The 13,480-nt window shown below is 49.6% G+C and overlaps 5 protein-coding genes across 5 annotated transcripts; 3 read left to right on the top strand and 2 right to left on the bottom strand.

The window, feature by feature from the left end:
* Positions 1–734: 734 nt before the first annotated feature.
* Positions 735–2,399, bottom strand: PV10_04683 (uncharacterized protein; the record flags this gene model as incomplete). The annotated part of the gene is made up of 4 exons (XM_016369257.1): positions 735–1,377; positions 1,429–1,700; positions 1,752–1,948; positions 2,003–2,399. 4 exons carry the CDS (start codon positions 2,397–2,399, stop codon positions 735–737), a joined length of 1,509 nt encoding a protein of 502 aa, XP_016225045.1.
* Positions 2,400–2,955: 556 nt separating this feature from the next.
* PV10_04682 (uncharacterized protein) lies at positions 2,956–4,722 on the top strand (the record flags this gene model as incomplete). Its single annotated transcript, XM_016369256.1, has 6 exons — positions 2,956–3,213; positions 3,266–3,497; positions 3,567–3,956; positions 4,014–4,094; positions 4,146–4,433; positions 4,496–4,722. The coding sequence occupies 6 exons, from the start codon at positions 2,956–2,958 to the stop codon at positions 4,720–4,722; spliced, it is 1,476 nt and encodes a 491-aa protein (XP_016225044.1).
* A 2,202-nt stretch (positions 4,723–6,924) lies between these two features.
* PV10_04681 (uncharacterized protein) lies at positions 6,925–8,403 on the top strand (the record flags this gene model as incomplete). The annotated part of the gene is made up of 3 exons (XM_016369255.1): positions 6,925–6,946; positions 6,994–7,491; positions 7,541–8,403. The coding sequence occupies 3 exons, from the start codon at positions 6,925–6,927 to the stop codon at positions 8,401–8,403; spliced, it is 1,383 nt and encodes a 460-aa protein (XP_016225043.1).
* Positions 8,404–9,686: 1,283 nt separating this feature from the next.
* On the top strand, positions 9,687–12,027 carry PV10_04680 (uncharacterized protein; the record flags this gene model as incomplete). Its single annotated transcript, XM_016369254.1, has 6 exons — positions 9,687–10,540; positions 10,596–10,788; positions 10,839–11,009; positions 11,062–11,522; positions 11,576–11,779; positions 11,840–12,027. The coding sequence occupies exons 1-6, from the start codon at positions 9,697–9,699 to the stop codon at positions 12,025–12,027; spliced, it is 2,061 nt and encodes a 686-aa protein (XP_016225042.1). The 5' UTR covers positions 9,687–9,696.
* Positions 12,028–12,152: 125 nt separating this feature from the next.
* PV10_04679 (uncharacterized protein) lies at positions 12,153–13,065 on the bottom strand (the record flags this gene model as incomplete). Its single annotated transcript, XM_016369253.1, has 3 exons — positions 12,153–12,601; positions 12,651–12,692; positions 12,747–13,065. 3 exons carry the CDS (start codon positions 13,063–13,065, stop codon positions 12,153–12,155), a joined length of 810 nt encoding a protein of 269 aa, XP_016225041.1.
* Between the last annotated feature and the right edge of the window lie 415 nt (positions 13,066–13,480).

Here is a 13,480-nt window from a genome sequence, read left to right as displayed (position 1 = left end):
CAGGACATCCCAGCGGAAGTTGCACAAGTCACCGGGAGAGGCGCAAAAGGAGTCCTTGTTCCTGTGGGCACACCATCTTCCTACCAACAAGCCACGCGGATGTTATGCCCAGGTGGAACTCTGGTCTGTATTGGCTTGCCACCGGGATCATTCACCCTACCTCTTCAGCTTATTGAGATCATCAGTGGAGGCTACACTGTTACTGGGGTGAATGCGAGCAGCCTCAGGCATATTCAGGAGACCCTGGAATTTGCTGCTCAACACCAGGTATTGCCTAAAACGCAAGTACTTCCGTTGGAGGAAGTCGGACAAGCTTTCAAATCTTTAAAGGACGGGAAGGCAAAAGGGAGAGTTGTTCTGGACCTCCGATGAACATAGATCAGCCGAGCCTTCTACGGATTTAGCGCTTACTTCAACTACATAGCCCTACGGTCGGCCAGTCGACTTTGCTATCCATCTAAGGTGTTTGGGACTTGTTAATTATTCAGATTCATCATATGTCCACTTCACGTGAGTTTAACACATTGGCAAAGAAAGTACGCGGCTAGATAGAAACGGGGAAGAGATTGTTATTCTTGAGTACATGATGAATTAGAGATCATGCCATGGCTGCCTTCATCTTTCCCTCACAAACTTTCAGGCATGTATGGGTTCGGTAGTACCCGTAAATGCCATAGTTGAAAACAACTATTCAACTTGTTGGGCGACTCCCATACTCTAGACACACTCATCCTTTAGTAAGTGTATCGATAAGATGGATGCTTCGACCCCAGCTCGGCCTGTTCGCTCTCTGGAAGAGCAAGGAGATGGTCCCTTGCGCCGCGTGCTTTGGCCTTGTTCTCGTGAATCGCATGGAATAGATATCCGGTTGCGGCTGTTTGTGCTAGTATGACCGTCACGAGGGCCACCGAGTACCCGGTGGTGTACCTAGGCGCTTCTGCAGCCAGGAAGATAAAGCTGCCCATAATACTGCCGGTGTTGCCAATGGCTAGGATTGCTGCCGAGGCCACACCTCGTCGCTTCTTTCCCACGCTGTTGTTGTTCAACCAGGTCATTGTCATTGCCAAAGCTGCCCAACAGCCCGAAACAACAAAGAACGTAGCCATATATCGAACCCCCAGTGCCAAGTTTCGTTGACCAAGGAGGAGTGCATAGCCGATAACGGAGAGGCAAAGGGGGAAGAAGAAGAAAGGCCAACGCCGGTGGACTTTGTCAGACGCGAAACCATTGAATATCTGGAGGATCCAGGCCACAAGCCAAACAGGTATGCTCATGTACTGCGCCTTGATTGAAGTCCATCCGAACTGCCTCAAGATGCTGGGCAAGAAGAAAGAGGACGCAGCCCCAGTGACGGAGGTGCCAAAGTACATGGTAGCACTGTTCCGCTTCGTCAGTAGCAATTCAAATGGTTGAGAGAGGTCGACGTACCAGAACAAAATCTTCGGGTCGGTGAAGGTTTCCTTGAGTACCTCAACAGTCGTCTTGTTTTCCACATACTCTCCGGTATCGCGCGATAGCTTGGCAATCAAAATTGCGCGCTCGTCGTCCTTGAGAAATCTGGCTTGTTCAGGCCAATCGGGTAGAACGAAGAAAGTCAATATTCCGACGCCCGTAGTGAAGGCTCCTTCTATGATGAAGATCCATCTCCACGCCGAATATCCCGAGGTGCCGTCCATGTGTGCAATCGCATAAGCCAGTAGCTATGAAAAGAATCAGTTTCCGGAACAATGCCGAAGATATGCCACACTCACCCCTCCGAAGGCTCCACAGAGGGTACCAGCAGAGTACCAGAGACTCATTCTCGTGTGCAACTCGTATCGAGTGTAATACATGGCCATCATGTAGATTGCACCCGCCAGAAAACCAGCCTCAAAACATCCAAGGAGTACGCGACATACAATGAGCCCAGCGTAGCTTTGAGTCACGCCTTGACACACGGTGACGATACCTATAGAGTGCCACGTCAGCCTATTGATGAGGTTCCACAGCTGTAGAGACTAACCCCATGAAGTGCAGAGAGTTCCAAGATACAGCGAAGGGCGAAGTCTCTTCATGAGAATGTTCAAAGGTACATCCAGCACAATGTATGGGATGAAAAATACAAATAGTGCGATATTGTAATCTGTCCCCGTCATACCAAGATCCGCCTCGAGACCTTGGATTCGAGCATTGCCAATATTTGTGCGATCTAGGTATGCAACCATGAGCAGAACGCAAAGCATTGGCATGAGACGGAAGTCGACCTTGACTCGAATTTTGTGCTCGGCTTCATGGTCGATGTCTCTTGGCCTGTCAATATGTTCGATGTTATGGTCGGAAATCTCCTTGTCGTGCTCAACGAACTCTTTTACAGGCTCGGTGTCGCTTGCTTGCGTCGGAGTTGCTTGTGGAATTGCCATAACGTGTTGATGGGTACTGCGTCTCACCACTGTTCGGGACAGTACTTCGATCTCTCGTAGTTACAGTCTATGAATAGGATGGGCCATTGATGATATTTATGTCGTCGTCTCGTCGACTGGGGTCTAGACAAGGGCTGGATCTGGGAAACCCCAGATCCGGATCTTGCGAATCGCCCTTGACGACCAACGTGGAGAAAGTGAAACATGGGGATGAATCCGGGGATCCCGGGTATAGCTTAGGGAGTTGTCTACGGCAATGCGTTCCGGTGCCATTCCGGTGTTGCCCACAACCCGAGCAAGACTAACATAGAGCGGCAACCCCGACTTGGCACACAAAGCGGCAGTATTGCCAAATGCTAGGAAAACCGAGGCTTGAAATCTCCTAAGAAAGATCAAGAAAGTTAAGCAAAAACGTTATCCGTCCCACATCCGTGGAGATACTTCGTGAAGCGCGATCGTTTATAAAGCTGGGCATTGTGATGGAAAAAGTCAAAACCGCTTTTATTCAAACTCTCTTGTCCGTAATTCGCTGTAATCCGGTCTGCTTCCATTCGCCATGACTTCAGCTCGAGAAACTTCCTCATTTGATTTGAAAGATGACGCCCTCCACACCGAGGAGGCAATGGGCGTCGTTCTCAATGAAGATCCGCTGTGGAAAAAGCGGGAGAGCCGTGTCCTCAGAAAGCTCGACATTTTCATCGGACCATATCTTGCAGTTCTGATGATCCTCTCCCATCTCGATCGCAGCAACATCGGATTTGCCACCACTCAAGGGATGGCGGTTGACATAGGACTCTATGGCAATCGATTGAATGTAGGTCTATCTGCTCGTTTCCTGTTCTTTGCGCTTACACCATGCTTGACAGATTGCCGTCTCCATCTTTTACGTCTTTTACGTCTTAGTCGAAATCCCAGCGGCTATGCTGGTCAAAAGACTTCGGTTTGACCTTGCAATCCCTGGAGTGGCTGTCGCTTGGGGTGTGATTTGTCTCTGCAATGGCTTCGTTAACAACTTCGCCGGGCTCGTGGTCTGTCGCCTCCTGCTCGGATTCTTCGAAGGCGTGCTGTTTCCTGCAAATATTCTCATGATGGCAAACTGTGAGTAATTCAGACCCCCCTCCCTTGATATCAAAGCCCCCACGGATGGTAAGCTCACCCTCATATCAGGGTATACGCGTGAAGAGCTCGGAAAGAGACTAGGCTTCCTCTTCGTGGCTCTAGCTCTGGCCAGTGCTTTCGGCGGCTTGATTGCATTTGGAATTCTGTACATGGATGGAGTGTCTGGTTTACGGGGATGGCGGTGGCTGTACATCATAGAAGGTCTCATCACTGTTGTTATCGCTTTTGCTGGGTTCTGGATCCTCCCAAAAGATTATAACACTGCGTATTTCCTCAATGATGACGATCGAGTCGTCATGAGACGTCGGGCGGAGCTCACCGAGCAGTATAACGGAGGTCAGGGCCATTATACTCGCAAAGATTTCAACATGGCAGTCATGGACATCAAAACCTGGATCCACGGAATCGCTCAGATGTGTATCATGACAGTCATGCTAGGTGAGCACTACACAGTCCAAAATACTTATTCTTGCATATCGCTGATGCCAAAAATAGGATTCGCGGTCTTCTTACCTGTTATATTGAGGACAGGATTTCAATACTCACTCAAGGAAGCGCAGTACTTGACAGCCCCAGGTAAGACATTCCTTGTCATGCTGAAAAACTACCGACTTATACTCCTTGCAGTCTTCTGTTGGGGTGGGATAGCTTATCTTGCCGGTGCTTGGCTGTCAGACAAATTTCGCAACAGGTTCTGGTTTGTGACAACTGGTGCGTTGGTCGGAATCGTTGGATGCTGCTTGTTGCTCGCTTCGAGACACGTATCGGTTGGGGTACAGTACTTTGCCTGTTACCTTATCTCGACTGCACTCTTCAGTTGTAGTGGAGGCAACATTGTCTGGACCTCTTCAAACAGTGCGCCTGATGGCAAACGAGCAGCAACAGTCGGAATTCTTTTGGCACTGACCAATATTGGTACGTTCAATTTCCAAGGCTTTACTAGGAAGAGCTCTTTGCTGAAACCTGACTCTCCGTAGGTGGAATTATCTCCGGGCAGATTTATCGTACGGCTGATGCCCCATACTTTACATTTGGTCACTCTTGGTGCTTAGGGAGTCTTGCAGTGGCATTATCTGGCTATGTGATTATGCACGTAATCTATGCCCGCCGGGAGACCTGGAAAGATCAGATGATTGCAGAAGGTCGCGATTTCCCACCAGAAGATTTCAGCGATCGATATCCCTCTTATAGATATCAGAGATGACGTAGGAATTCTGGGGTGTAAGGATTGGTGCATTGATGCAAGATATCAAGTGCCAAGTCACCAAAGAGATGTTTTCAACTCCGAGCTTGCATCTTTATGGGTCTCTACCCAATCCAAATATTGTCAGCTTTGAAGTTCACGGTTTCCACTTATCTTAATCTTTTTTGTCTAGCTAAAGAGCTTAATAGATCTACACGGAGGGAGTCCACAGGGCCATCTATTAAGGGTCGTAAGGTTTCTGGCTGTGTGTACACCTATGGACACAAACAGACATGTTTGTTGAAGACAAACTCTTCGACCCCGTATCCCCCACCATTACTTCCCCATCCTGAGCCTTTGTAGCCTGTGACAGGTGCCGTTGATGAAACATGAAAAGTAAAGGCGTTGATCTGAACTTGACCAAAGTCTAGCTCACGTGCCAGTTTCAATGCTCTCGAATAGTCCTTGGTGAAAATAGATGCCGAAAGACCGTACTCAGTGCTGTTTGCGATCTTCAGAGCTTCTTCATCAGTCGAGAACGTGGATAACGTTGCAGATGGGCCCCATATCTCCTCTCTGCTCATCCGAGACTTTGGGGACACGTTGCCCACGATCGATGGTTGCAGAGACGCTCGGCCTATTAGTTGATTATCCCCTGCCAGTATTTCGGCGCCTTCTGCAACTGCCTCTGCCACGAGGGAATGTGCTCTTTTAGCGGACTCGGGGGTGATCGCAGCCCCCGCACCGGGACTCGCTTTTAATGCCTGTATGAGTTCTTCCAAGAAAGAATCTTTGACTTTCTCATGAACGAGAAGTCGCTCAGTGCCGAAACAAACCTGGCCGTGATTGATGATTGCTATTATGAAGTCAGTCAACACCATGTAGGAAAGACGTCATAGGAGTCTCACATCCCAAGACGCATTTTTGTGCAGCAGCTTTGAGATCTGCGTCTTCAAGAACAATGGCTGGACTCTGGTCTCCGAGTTCCATGAGGATAGGCTTCAAGTGCTTTGCAGCAGTGCCTCCTATTACTCGTCCGACATGAGGGCTGCCCACAAACTCGATCTTGCGAAGTGCAGGATGTCCAATCACGGCCTCGGTGACGGCAGCAGCATCCTCTCGCGAACACTGAATCTGATTCAAAACTCCATCGGGCAGGCCTGCCTCTTTGAAGACCTCAAGAATAAGGCTGTGAGACCACGGTGAGAGCTCGGACGCTTTCAGAACGACTGCACATCCTGCCGCTAGCGCAGCGCTGATTCCTCGACAAGCCATTATCATCACAGCATTCCATCTACAACGAGATTAGCCTTTGTCACATATAGAAAGGATTTCATTCCAACTACGGTGGTATAATCAAGACCACCCCCACAGGCTCTCGAAAGATGAGGGATGTGTTTGTACCATCGTCAGATGGAGGAATCTTCCCGCAAAGCGTCATACCGGTTGCTGCATTCTGCCGGATGGCCGTCGCTGCAAGCCCACAATCGAAAGCAGGCCACTGCTCACTGCAACTTGTCTCTGCGACAATTCGTTTGGTCGCTTCGTCTGACTTGGCCTCCAGAATATCTGCTGCCCGGTTGAGAATGTCGCGCCGTTGCAAAACAGGTGTTTTCTTCCATGTTTTGAACGCCTGGGCTGCAGCCTCGACAGCCTGAATCCCAACATCGGCGGTTGCACTTTGCCCAAAATGGACCGTCTCTCCAGTGACAGCTGACACAACCGGAAAGTTCTGCGTTTCAGGCAGTGATACTGCGGTACCGTTGATCACGCAAGGCACAAACATGTTTGACACAAGTAACTGTATTTCGATCTCGAACTTCTCTATTGCAAGCAGAATACAGAGCTCGGCACAGTCTTGATTGCATGAGTCTTGCACTTCATATTCCATCGATCCATGTGTTCTTGGGGCCTTGGATGCAGCCCGCAACTCCAGAAATGTGGAGAATTGACAAGGTCTCCATGAGCCAGGGATAGACGGCGGGGAAGCCGCGGAAGCCGGGTATAGCTGCCGAAAACTCGCGACGCTTAGCTGCTTAGCCGCGGGGCCAAGTCGAAGCATGGGTGGCATTCCCGAAGAGTCTAAACTTATGAGAAAGGCGGCAGAAAGCAGTCTTAGAGCTCCGTTGCTCCACGTGCAGTGGCAGAATCACTCTCAAGGTACATGATTTCACATCCGAGTATCGAATCGGTGTAAGATAACTTTGCTGGGCATTTTTCAAGATGGCCGATAATCATGCGAATGGTACGTCCTTACCCAGTAGCACTACTCCGTACTAGGACAGACTTTAGTAACTGTGGCAGTGTATAAGAAACCACAGCATCAACTCAGCGTCGTTATCATTGGGGCAGGTCTCGCAGGATTGGCGCTGGCAGGGCTTTTGGGAAAATCGGGACACAATGTCGTTGTTCTTGAAGCAGCACCACAGATTTCCGAAGTAGGCGCAGGCCTTACTTGTGCACCAAACCTGACGCGTTTGCTGAGTCGGTGGGGATTGGATGGTTCTCTTCGCCCCAAGACAGATGCTCTTCAACATGTTAGCCTGCGACGTTGGCAAGGCGGTGAGGTTTTGGGCGCATCGCCACTGATGCCAGAGGTGGAACGAAGATATGGCGCCCCTCAATACGTGGTTCATCGAGCGGATGTCCACACTGCCCTGATGCATCAGGCTGCCGGGAGTGCCGATATCCAGATAAACAGCACGGTCGTTGCTATTGATTTTCAGAAACCTTCGGTCACGCTTGAAGATGGCAGAGTGATCGAGGCAGATTTGATTGTCGGTTCGGACGGTATGATTGTTATTTCTCTTGCTCGGGCTAAGACTGAAAAAAGGGACAGGGATGAAATCAACCTGTCGTAAGTTGATGTACGAGCAGCTCGGTCAAATCGACAAAGCCATACCGACAGGAGATGCTGCCTTCCGCGCGTGCATCCCATTGGAAAAGGTGACCGATCCTGACCTTCGAGAATTCGTGCAACGACCAAACGCCACGAGGTGGATGGGTGCAGGCCGACATGTGCAGGGTTACCCTATCAGACACGGAGAACTGTACAATTTGGTAAGCAAGATTCGATTCAAATCAAGCATGACTGACGAGTGGGACAAGGTCATGTGCCATCCCGACCCTGGGTTTGCGGAAGAATCTTGGACAGCAAAAGCGTCCAAGGAAGATATGCTCCGTCAATTTGGAGACTGGGATCCTGGTTTTCTCCGAAAGTTGGTGGATTTGATTCCCGATGACAATATTCTAATTTGGCAACTGTGCCAACATGAACCTTTGCCTACATGGGTGATGGGCAAGCTGGTCCTGATGGGAGATGCATGTCACCCGATGCTGCCCTACGTCGCACAAGGTGCTGCGCAAGCAATTGAAGATGCCGCAGTTCTCCATCTTGCCCTGAATTGTGTTTCCAGTGCCGATGAACTGCCTGTCCTTCTTAAAGCGTACGAATTGGCGAGGAAACCCCGTGCGGAGCACATCATGAGCGTTGCTGGCGACAATCGGGTGGGTTTACATCTCCCCGACGGCCCGGAACAGGAAGCACGAGACGACAAGTTTAGACTTCTGGCACAAGGAGGAGACAATCCAGATCTTTTGGGCAATGATAAGACGCAACTGGCATTGTGGGGTCACGACCCCGAAAAAGAATTTCTGGAGAACCGTGAAGGTGAGTCTACAGCTTTCTCGACAGATAACTGAACCCTAATGAAGATATACAGCCCTCATCGAGCAAGCGCGCCAACTGATCATGTCTGGAAACACTCGGGAAATCTGAAGGATGAATGAGCTGCGCCGGATCGGGCAAAAATGGGACATTCTGTGAGCGAGCTGCATGTGTAATGTCGAATCATGATCAGAACCCTCCTTCGAGTTCCGGGAGTAGATTCCATTACATAGCTAAAGTTTGATGAGAGGCATGATGCTGTCAATGAGTGTATGTGTATGCTTGGTGTTTCAGCCCGTCCTTAGGAGATGCAGGAATAGAGCAAACCAGGGTACTTAGGGATACAAACTGGCACAAGGATACCCAGCGTTGTAATTTCTCGCCTTCTACGAGATTTCAACCTTGGGATTCATTGCATCATCATCATATATAGCGTGTAGCCCCCAGCCTCTCACCGGGGCGATCAAGCCTTACTCATCTCCGCTTCTCAGACGTGTTGCTTCTCCACACGGTCCACCTGAGATCAAGGACCATGCCTGATGTATTGGCTAGTCTACCATGCTCATAGAAAAGAGAAAAGACGAGAATGGAAGGAGGGAGAAGGAAGAAAATCCTCCATGATATCCTTTGGATATAAATTATGGAAGGACCCTCGAGGAGCCATCGATCGCCCAACACTAGAATAGCACATCGACCCTCTCACAAACCCCGATTATAAAGTAAGGAGTGCGATATCGGAGACGATAACGTGACGCTTAGGGTGGCATGTTCTTTCCAATCATATACTATAGTATCTATGGCCCAGATTGTTCTAAACCTTCAGCAAGGCGACTTGGGGTAGGCCAGGCACATAATGCCAAGTCCAGTGTTTATTGGCATTGCGGAGGAATGCGGAGGAATGCCGCCGCACCGGAGAAATGCGGGGTAATGTAAGGCGGAAGGAACGGAAGCTTGCCCCGACCACTACCAGCAAGAACGACCTCGGAAGGGGCTTAGGAATATCAACGGCCTCATCCCCGTCAGCCCCAGACTCCTCTTCTCGTCCGACACGTTCTTCAGAAGCGGTGGTTGTTCCGGATATGTCCAATCTAGTCGGCAGCTACGAATACACGGGCTCATTTGACCTGCAAGAGAACATGAGGAATCGGAGCTCGTTTGACGGAGACGATGGCCCCGGGCCCAAACGGCAAAGAACGGCCCTGGCCTGTAATTCCTGCAGGTATCGAAAATCACGTTGCGATGGTGCCCATCCAGTCTGCTCCACCTGCCGCTCACAGAACTTGGAATGTGTATACAGGGGCCCCGCCCCCGCGGCACCTCAATCCTCTATGGATCCACAGTCCTTAGAGAGGAGGTTCAATCGATTTGAGAGCAACATTCAGAATATAGAGAGCAGATTCTCGAGGATCGAGGACATACTGCTCTCTCTCACAGGCAGGCAACAGCCTGGCGACGATAATACTGCCACCATTCGAGCTGCAGTTGCCCCAGATGCCCCTGCAAACGACGCCTCGCTCTCGACTCGCGTCAATCCTGCCCTACCAACCCCGAGTAATAGCGATGACCGCTCTAATCAGTCAAGGACGAATACTCACGAACCCATGTCGAGACTCTGGCCTGTGATCATCCAAGAAGATACCGTGGACGGAATGGGCAGCATCATCTTTGCGGATGAGGCAAAGTCTGGCTTTTTCGGCCCTTCTTCAAATTCCTCATTTGTCAGCAAGGTCGCCAAAGCTCTCGCTTCAGGGTCAGGCCCAGTTCGAGGAGGTCGAGACTTCTCTCGAGATCTTGAAGGTAAACTGTCACGGCCTTCATCCCCACCATCTCTGACCAGGGGCACTGCTGCTGGCGTGGATCCTTACGTCTTGCCTCCACGTGGAGAGAGCTCTAGACTCGTCGAAATCTTCTTCTCCTTCACCGGCCGGTTCTTTCCATACATTTCTCGAAGCATGCTTACTCAAGTTCTCAGCGAGCTTGATCCAAATCGACTAAGTGGTGTACGGAAGTCTACCTTATGTCTTCTCAATGCCGTTTTCGCCATGGCAACTAGTCTTGATCGCCTATCAGGGCGCCCCGCGAAGCAACGAGATACAGAATCCGATATCTTCTTCCAACGAGCCTTGGTGTTGTCGCCGTGGACGATCTCGAACACTGCCAACTTGGAGACTTGTGGGTTGCAATTCTATCCGTCATGATTCATCTCGATACTGAAGCATAATTCCAGTACAAGCATTAACCGTAATGACGCAATATCTCCAAGGCTCATCAAGATCAGCACAGACATGGAAGTTGCATGGCCTCCTTGTCCAGGCTGCATTTCAGCTAGGGGTCTACACGAAAGACTCCAATTGTAAATTGTCTGCCTTTGAACAGGAAATTCGGACGAGGATCTGGTTTACCTGTGTGATACTTGACAGGTCACTTCATCGCACTTTCAGCTTCTGCTCCACTGGCTGACTATCTGAAGGATTTTCGCCACTACATTCGGCCGACCTCCATTGATCCACGATGAACTTACACACATGGACATGCCACTTGATGTGGACCTTGACGACCTCCCTAAGGATCGTTCACCATATCAACCGCTCACCGATCCTAACAGAGAACCTTCTTCGTGTATTATCTTTAATCCCAGCATGTAAGCAGGCTTGATAAGTTTGCGACTTGTGGCGCTGATTAACACTTCTTAGACGTCTTTATTGCCTGCAGGGCGAAATTCTCAGCAAAGTTTACAACGGAAACAAGACCGATTCTCCTGGTCTGCCGCAAGGGGAGCTGTTCAGCAGGATCATCGAGATCGATTATGAACTAGAACGTTGGAAGTCCGCGTTACATCTTTCAACAAGTCTGATTCCGCTCGAATTTCTGGAAGGAATGGACCCTGATAATTGGGTCTATTCGAAAGTTCAAACAGTCCTCACCCTCCGATTTCTGAGTGTTCGCATCTTGCTCTTTCGAAAAGCCGTAGAGAACACACTTGACTCAATCACAAGTGTCGGGGGTGTTCTCAAGCCGATTGACTGTTCGATGCCTGTGAGCAAGATGATAATCCAGGGTTGCACTGAGGCATGTATGCAGACAATAACCATCATCTGCAAACTTGGCCCCAAAGCGCATCTCCTTCCTGCTTGGTGGTATTCAGCATATTATGGTGAGTCGATCGAATGGAGCAAACAGCCTACTCGGGTGCTGACTTGTCCATAGTCTTCAGTTCAGCATTAATCATTTTCGGCATCATCTGTTTGCAAACGTCTGGAGATACAGATGTGGGGACTAAACCTGCAGCAGAGTTGCTAGTATGTCTCCAAACAAGCCTAGGTGCGCTTGACGTGATTGGAAAGGAGACCCGGATTGTCCGAAGATGCTCCAAGTATCTACGAAAAATGGTTCAAGTTTCTACACTTCTCGGTATGTCTCCCTTCAAAAGCAGAAAAGATTGAGGAATTGAAGTCTAATGTATTGATCAAGTGCGAAATCATGTCCCTCCTCAGCAGCTCGGCACAGACGTGTCTGCACTCATCAATTCTTTGCCCGTCGGCCACCCACCTTCAACGATCGATGGAAGTGATCAATCGCCGTTTCAAACAGAATTTGGTCCGTTCTTAGTGGACGAGGACTATGCCTTTCTGGATGCCTGGTCAGACCTCAATTTCTAGACGATCAATTAATTTAATTCTATCGGACTCATGGCACTCTCAACTTGTTGAGCAATGGAGAAGAACAAGGTTCCTCATAACTCTTTTACCCCTTCAACATTCCCATTTCATATCTATCTGGGTGACTAAGGCTGATCATCATGGACATACAAGTTTACTGCTTCTACCTCGCGGACCCATAGACCCCATGCCCGCTTCCAGCCTGTTTCCGCTATGCTGCCGGCTGCGGGCAACTCGTCATCATGGAGGTATTCAAGCTTCGGTGCATGCCCCGAGGCCGATTGATATGCTGCTCCGAGAAGAAGACTCTGTGACTGGACCGCAGCATTCTCTCTTGTGTATATTGCCCTGTACACACACTCTTCAATGCCTTGAGCTGCTACTGTATATCCATGTCCACGCATGAGAACAACAGAAGCATTAATGTCGAGCTTTCGATCAGTGGCGGTATCAGAATTGGTCGTGCCAAAACAGGTAGCTAGGGATTCTCCCAGCTTGGTGTTTCTGATCAAAAGATCTCGGACAGAGTCGCGGTCGTAGTGTTTTGCGATATCGTACACAGGTGTACCTGCGCCTGTGGATGTGTGAATTATCTCACACCGGGTTTGACGGGGCAAACCTACCCAAGAACCCTGCCATGTGCAGACATGCTCTCAAAGGAACACCTGGTTGAAAACGTTAGGAATCTCTACTCATGCTGACACAAATCTGCGACTCACCTGAGATGGTATAAGGTATGACGGCGCTGGCGTGGCTGTGAATGACACTTTTGATTGCCGGAAATCGTCGATATATTTCGCTGTGAATAAACCTCTCAATGTATCCAGGAGGGGCATTGGCATCAACAGCGCTGGCATCAGCCACATTGTACTCGACAAGATCCTGTGCTGAGGCGATATTTGCAGGAGCTACGTTACGGGGCATGATGAAAGTCTCCGGCTTCAGTGGATGCCGAAACGATAGATGTCCGTAGGCGTCCAAGATCCTGCCCTCAGTCAATACGATCACATTGTTCAGAGCCAGTTTAGGAGTGACCATCTCGAGGCAGTTTGTTGCTCACCCGTGATGGTGGAGGATATGACTCCCAGTGATGCATTTTTGCTCCCATTCTCGCAGGGCTTCTCGACTTTCTTCTTGCATCCCAACCATCTTGGGTTAAGAATGCAATATTCAAAAGTTCAGACACAGAATCGAGGCAGAATCAACAACTGAAAAGCCTTTACAGCGCTTACTAGTCTCTTTCGTACAAATAGGAATAAAGTCCCACTCTGCAGAACTTAGCCAATACTCCAAGTCATGTGAGGTTTATCTGTACCCACAGATAGATATGCACCGGGTCGTCCGGAGCCTTCCGTTACACCCGTAGCGAGACTGCCCTGAAGCGCACCGTTTACGCTACCCAGGATCCGATGGTTCCCAGTAAACCAAATGCAGTAATCGCACAGGGAAGTGT

This window comes from Exophiala mesophila (assembly GCF_000836275.1).
Source record: "Exophiala mesophila strain CBS 40295 unplaced genomic scaffold supercont1.3, whole genome shotgun sequence".
Classification (NCBI taxonomy): domain Eukaryota; kingdom Fungi; phylum Ascomycota; class Eurotiomycetes; order Chaetothyriales; family Herpotrichiellaceae; genus Exophiala; species Exophiala mesophila.
The sequence above is the reverse complement of the archived record's forward strand: the minus strand, read 5'-3'. Positions and strand labels throughout refer to the sequence as shown.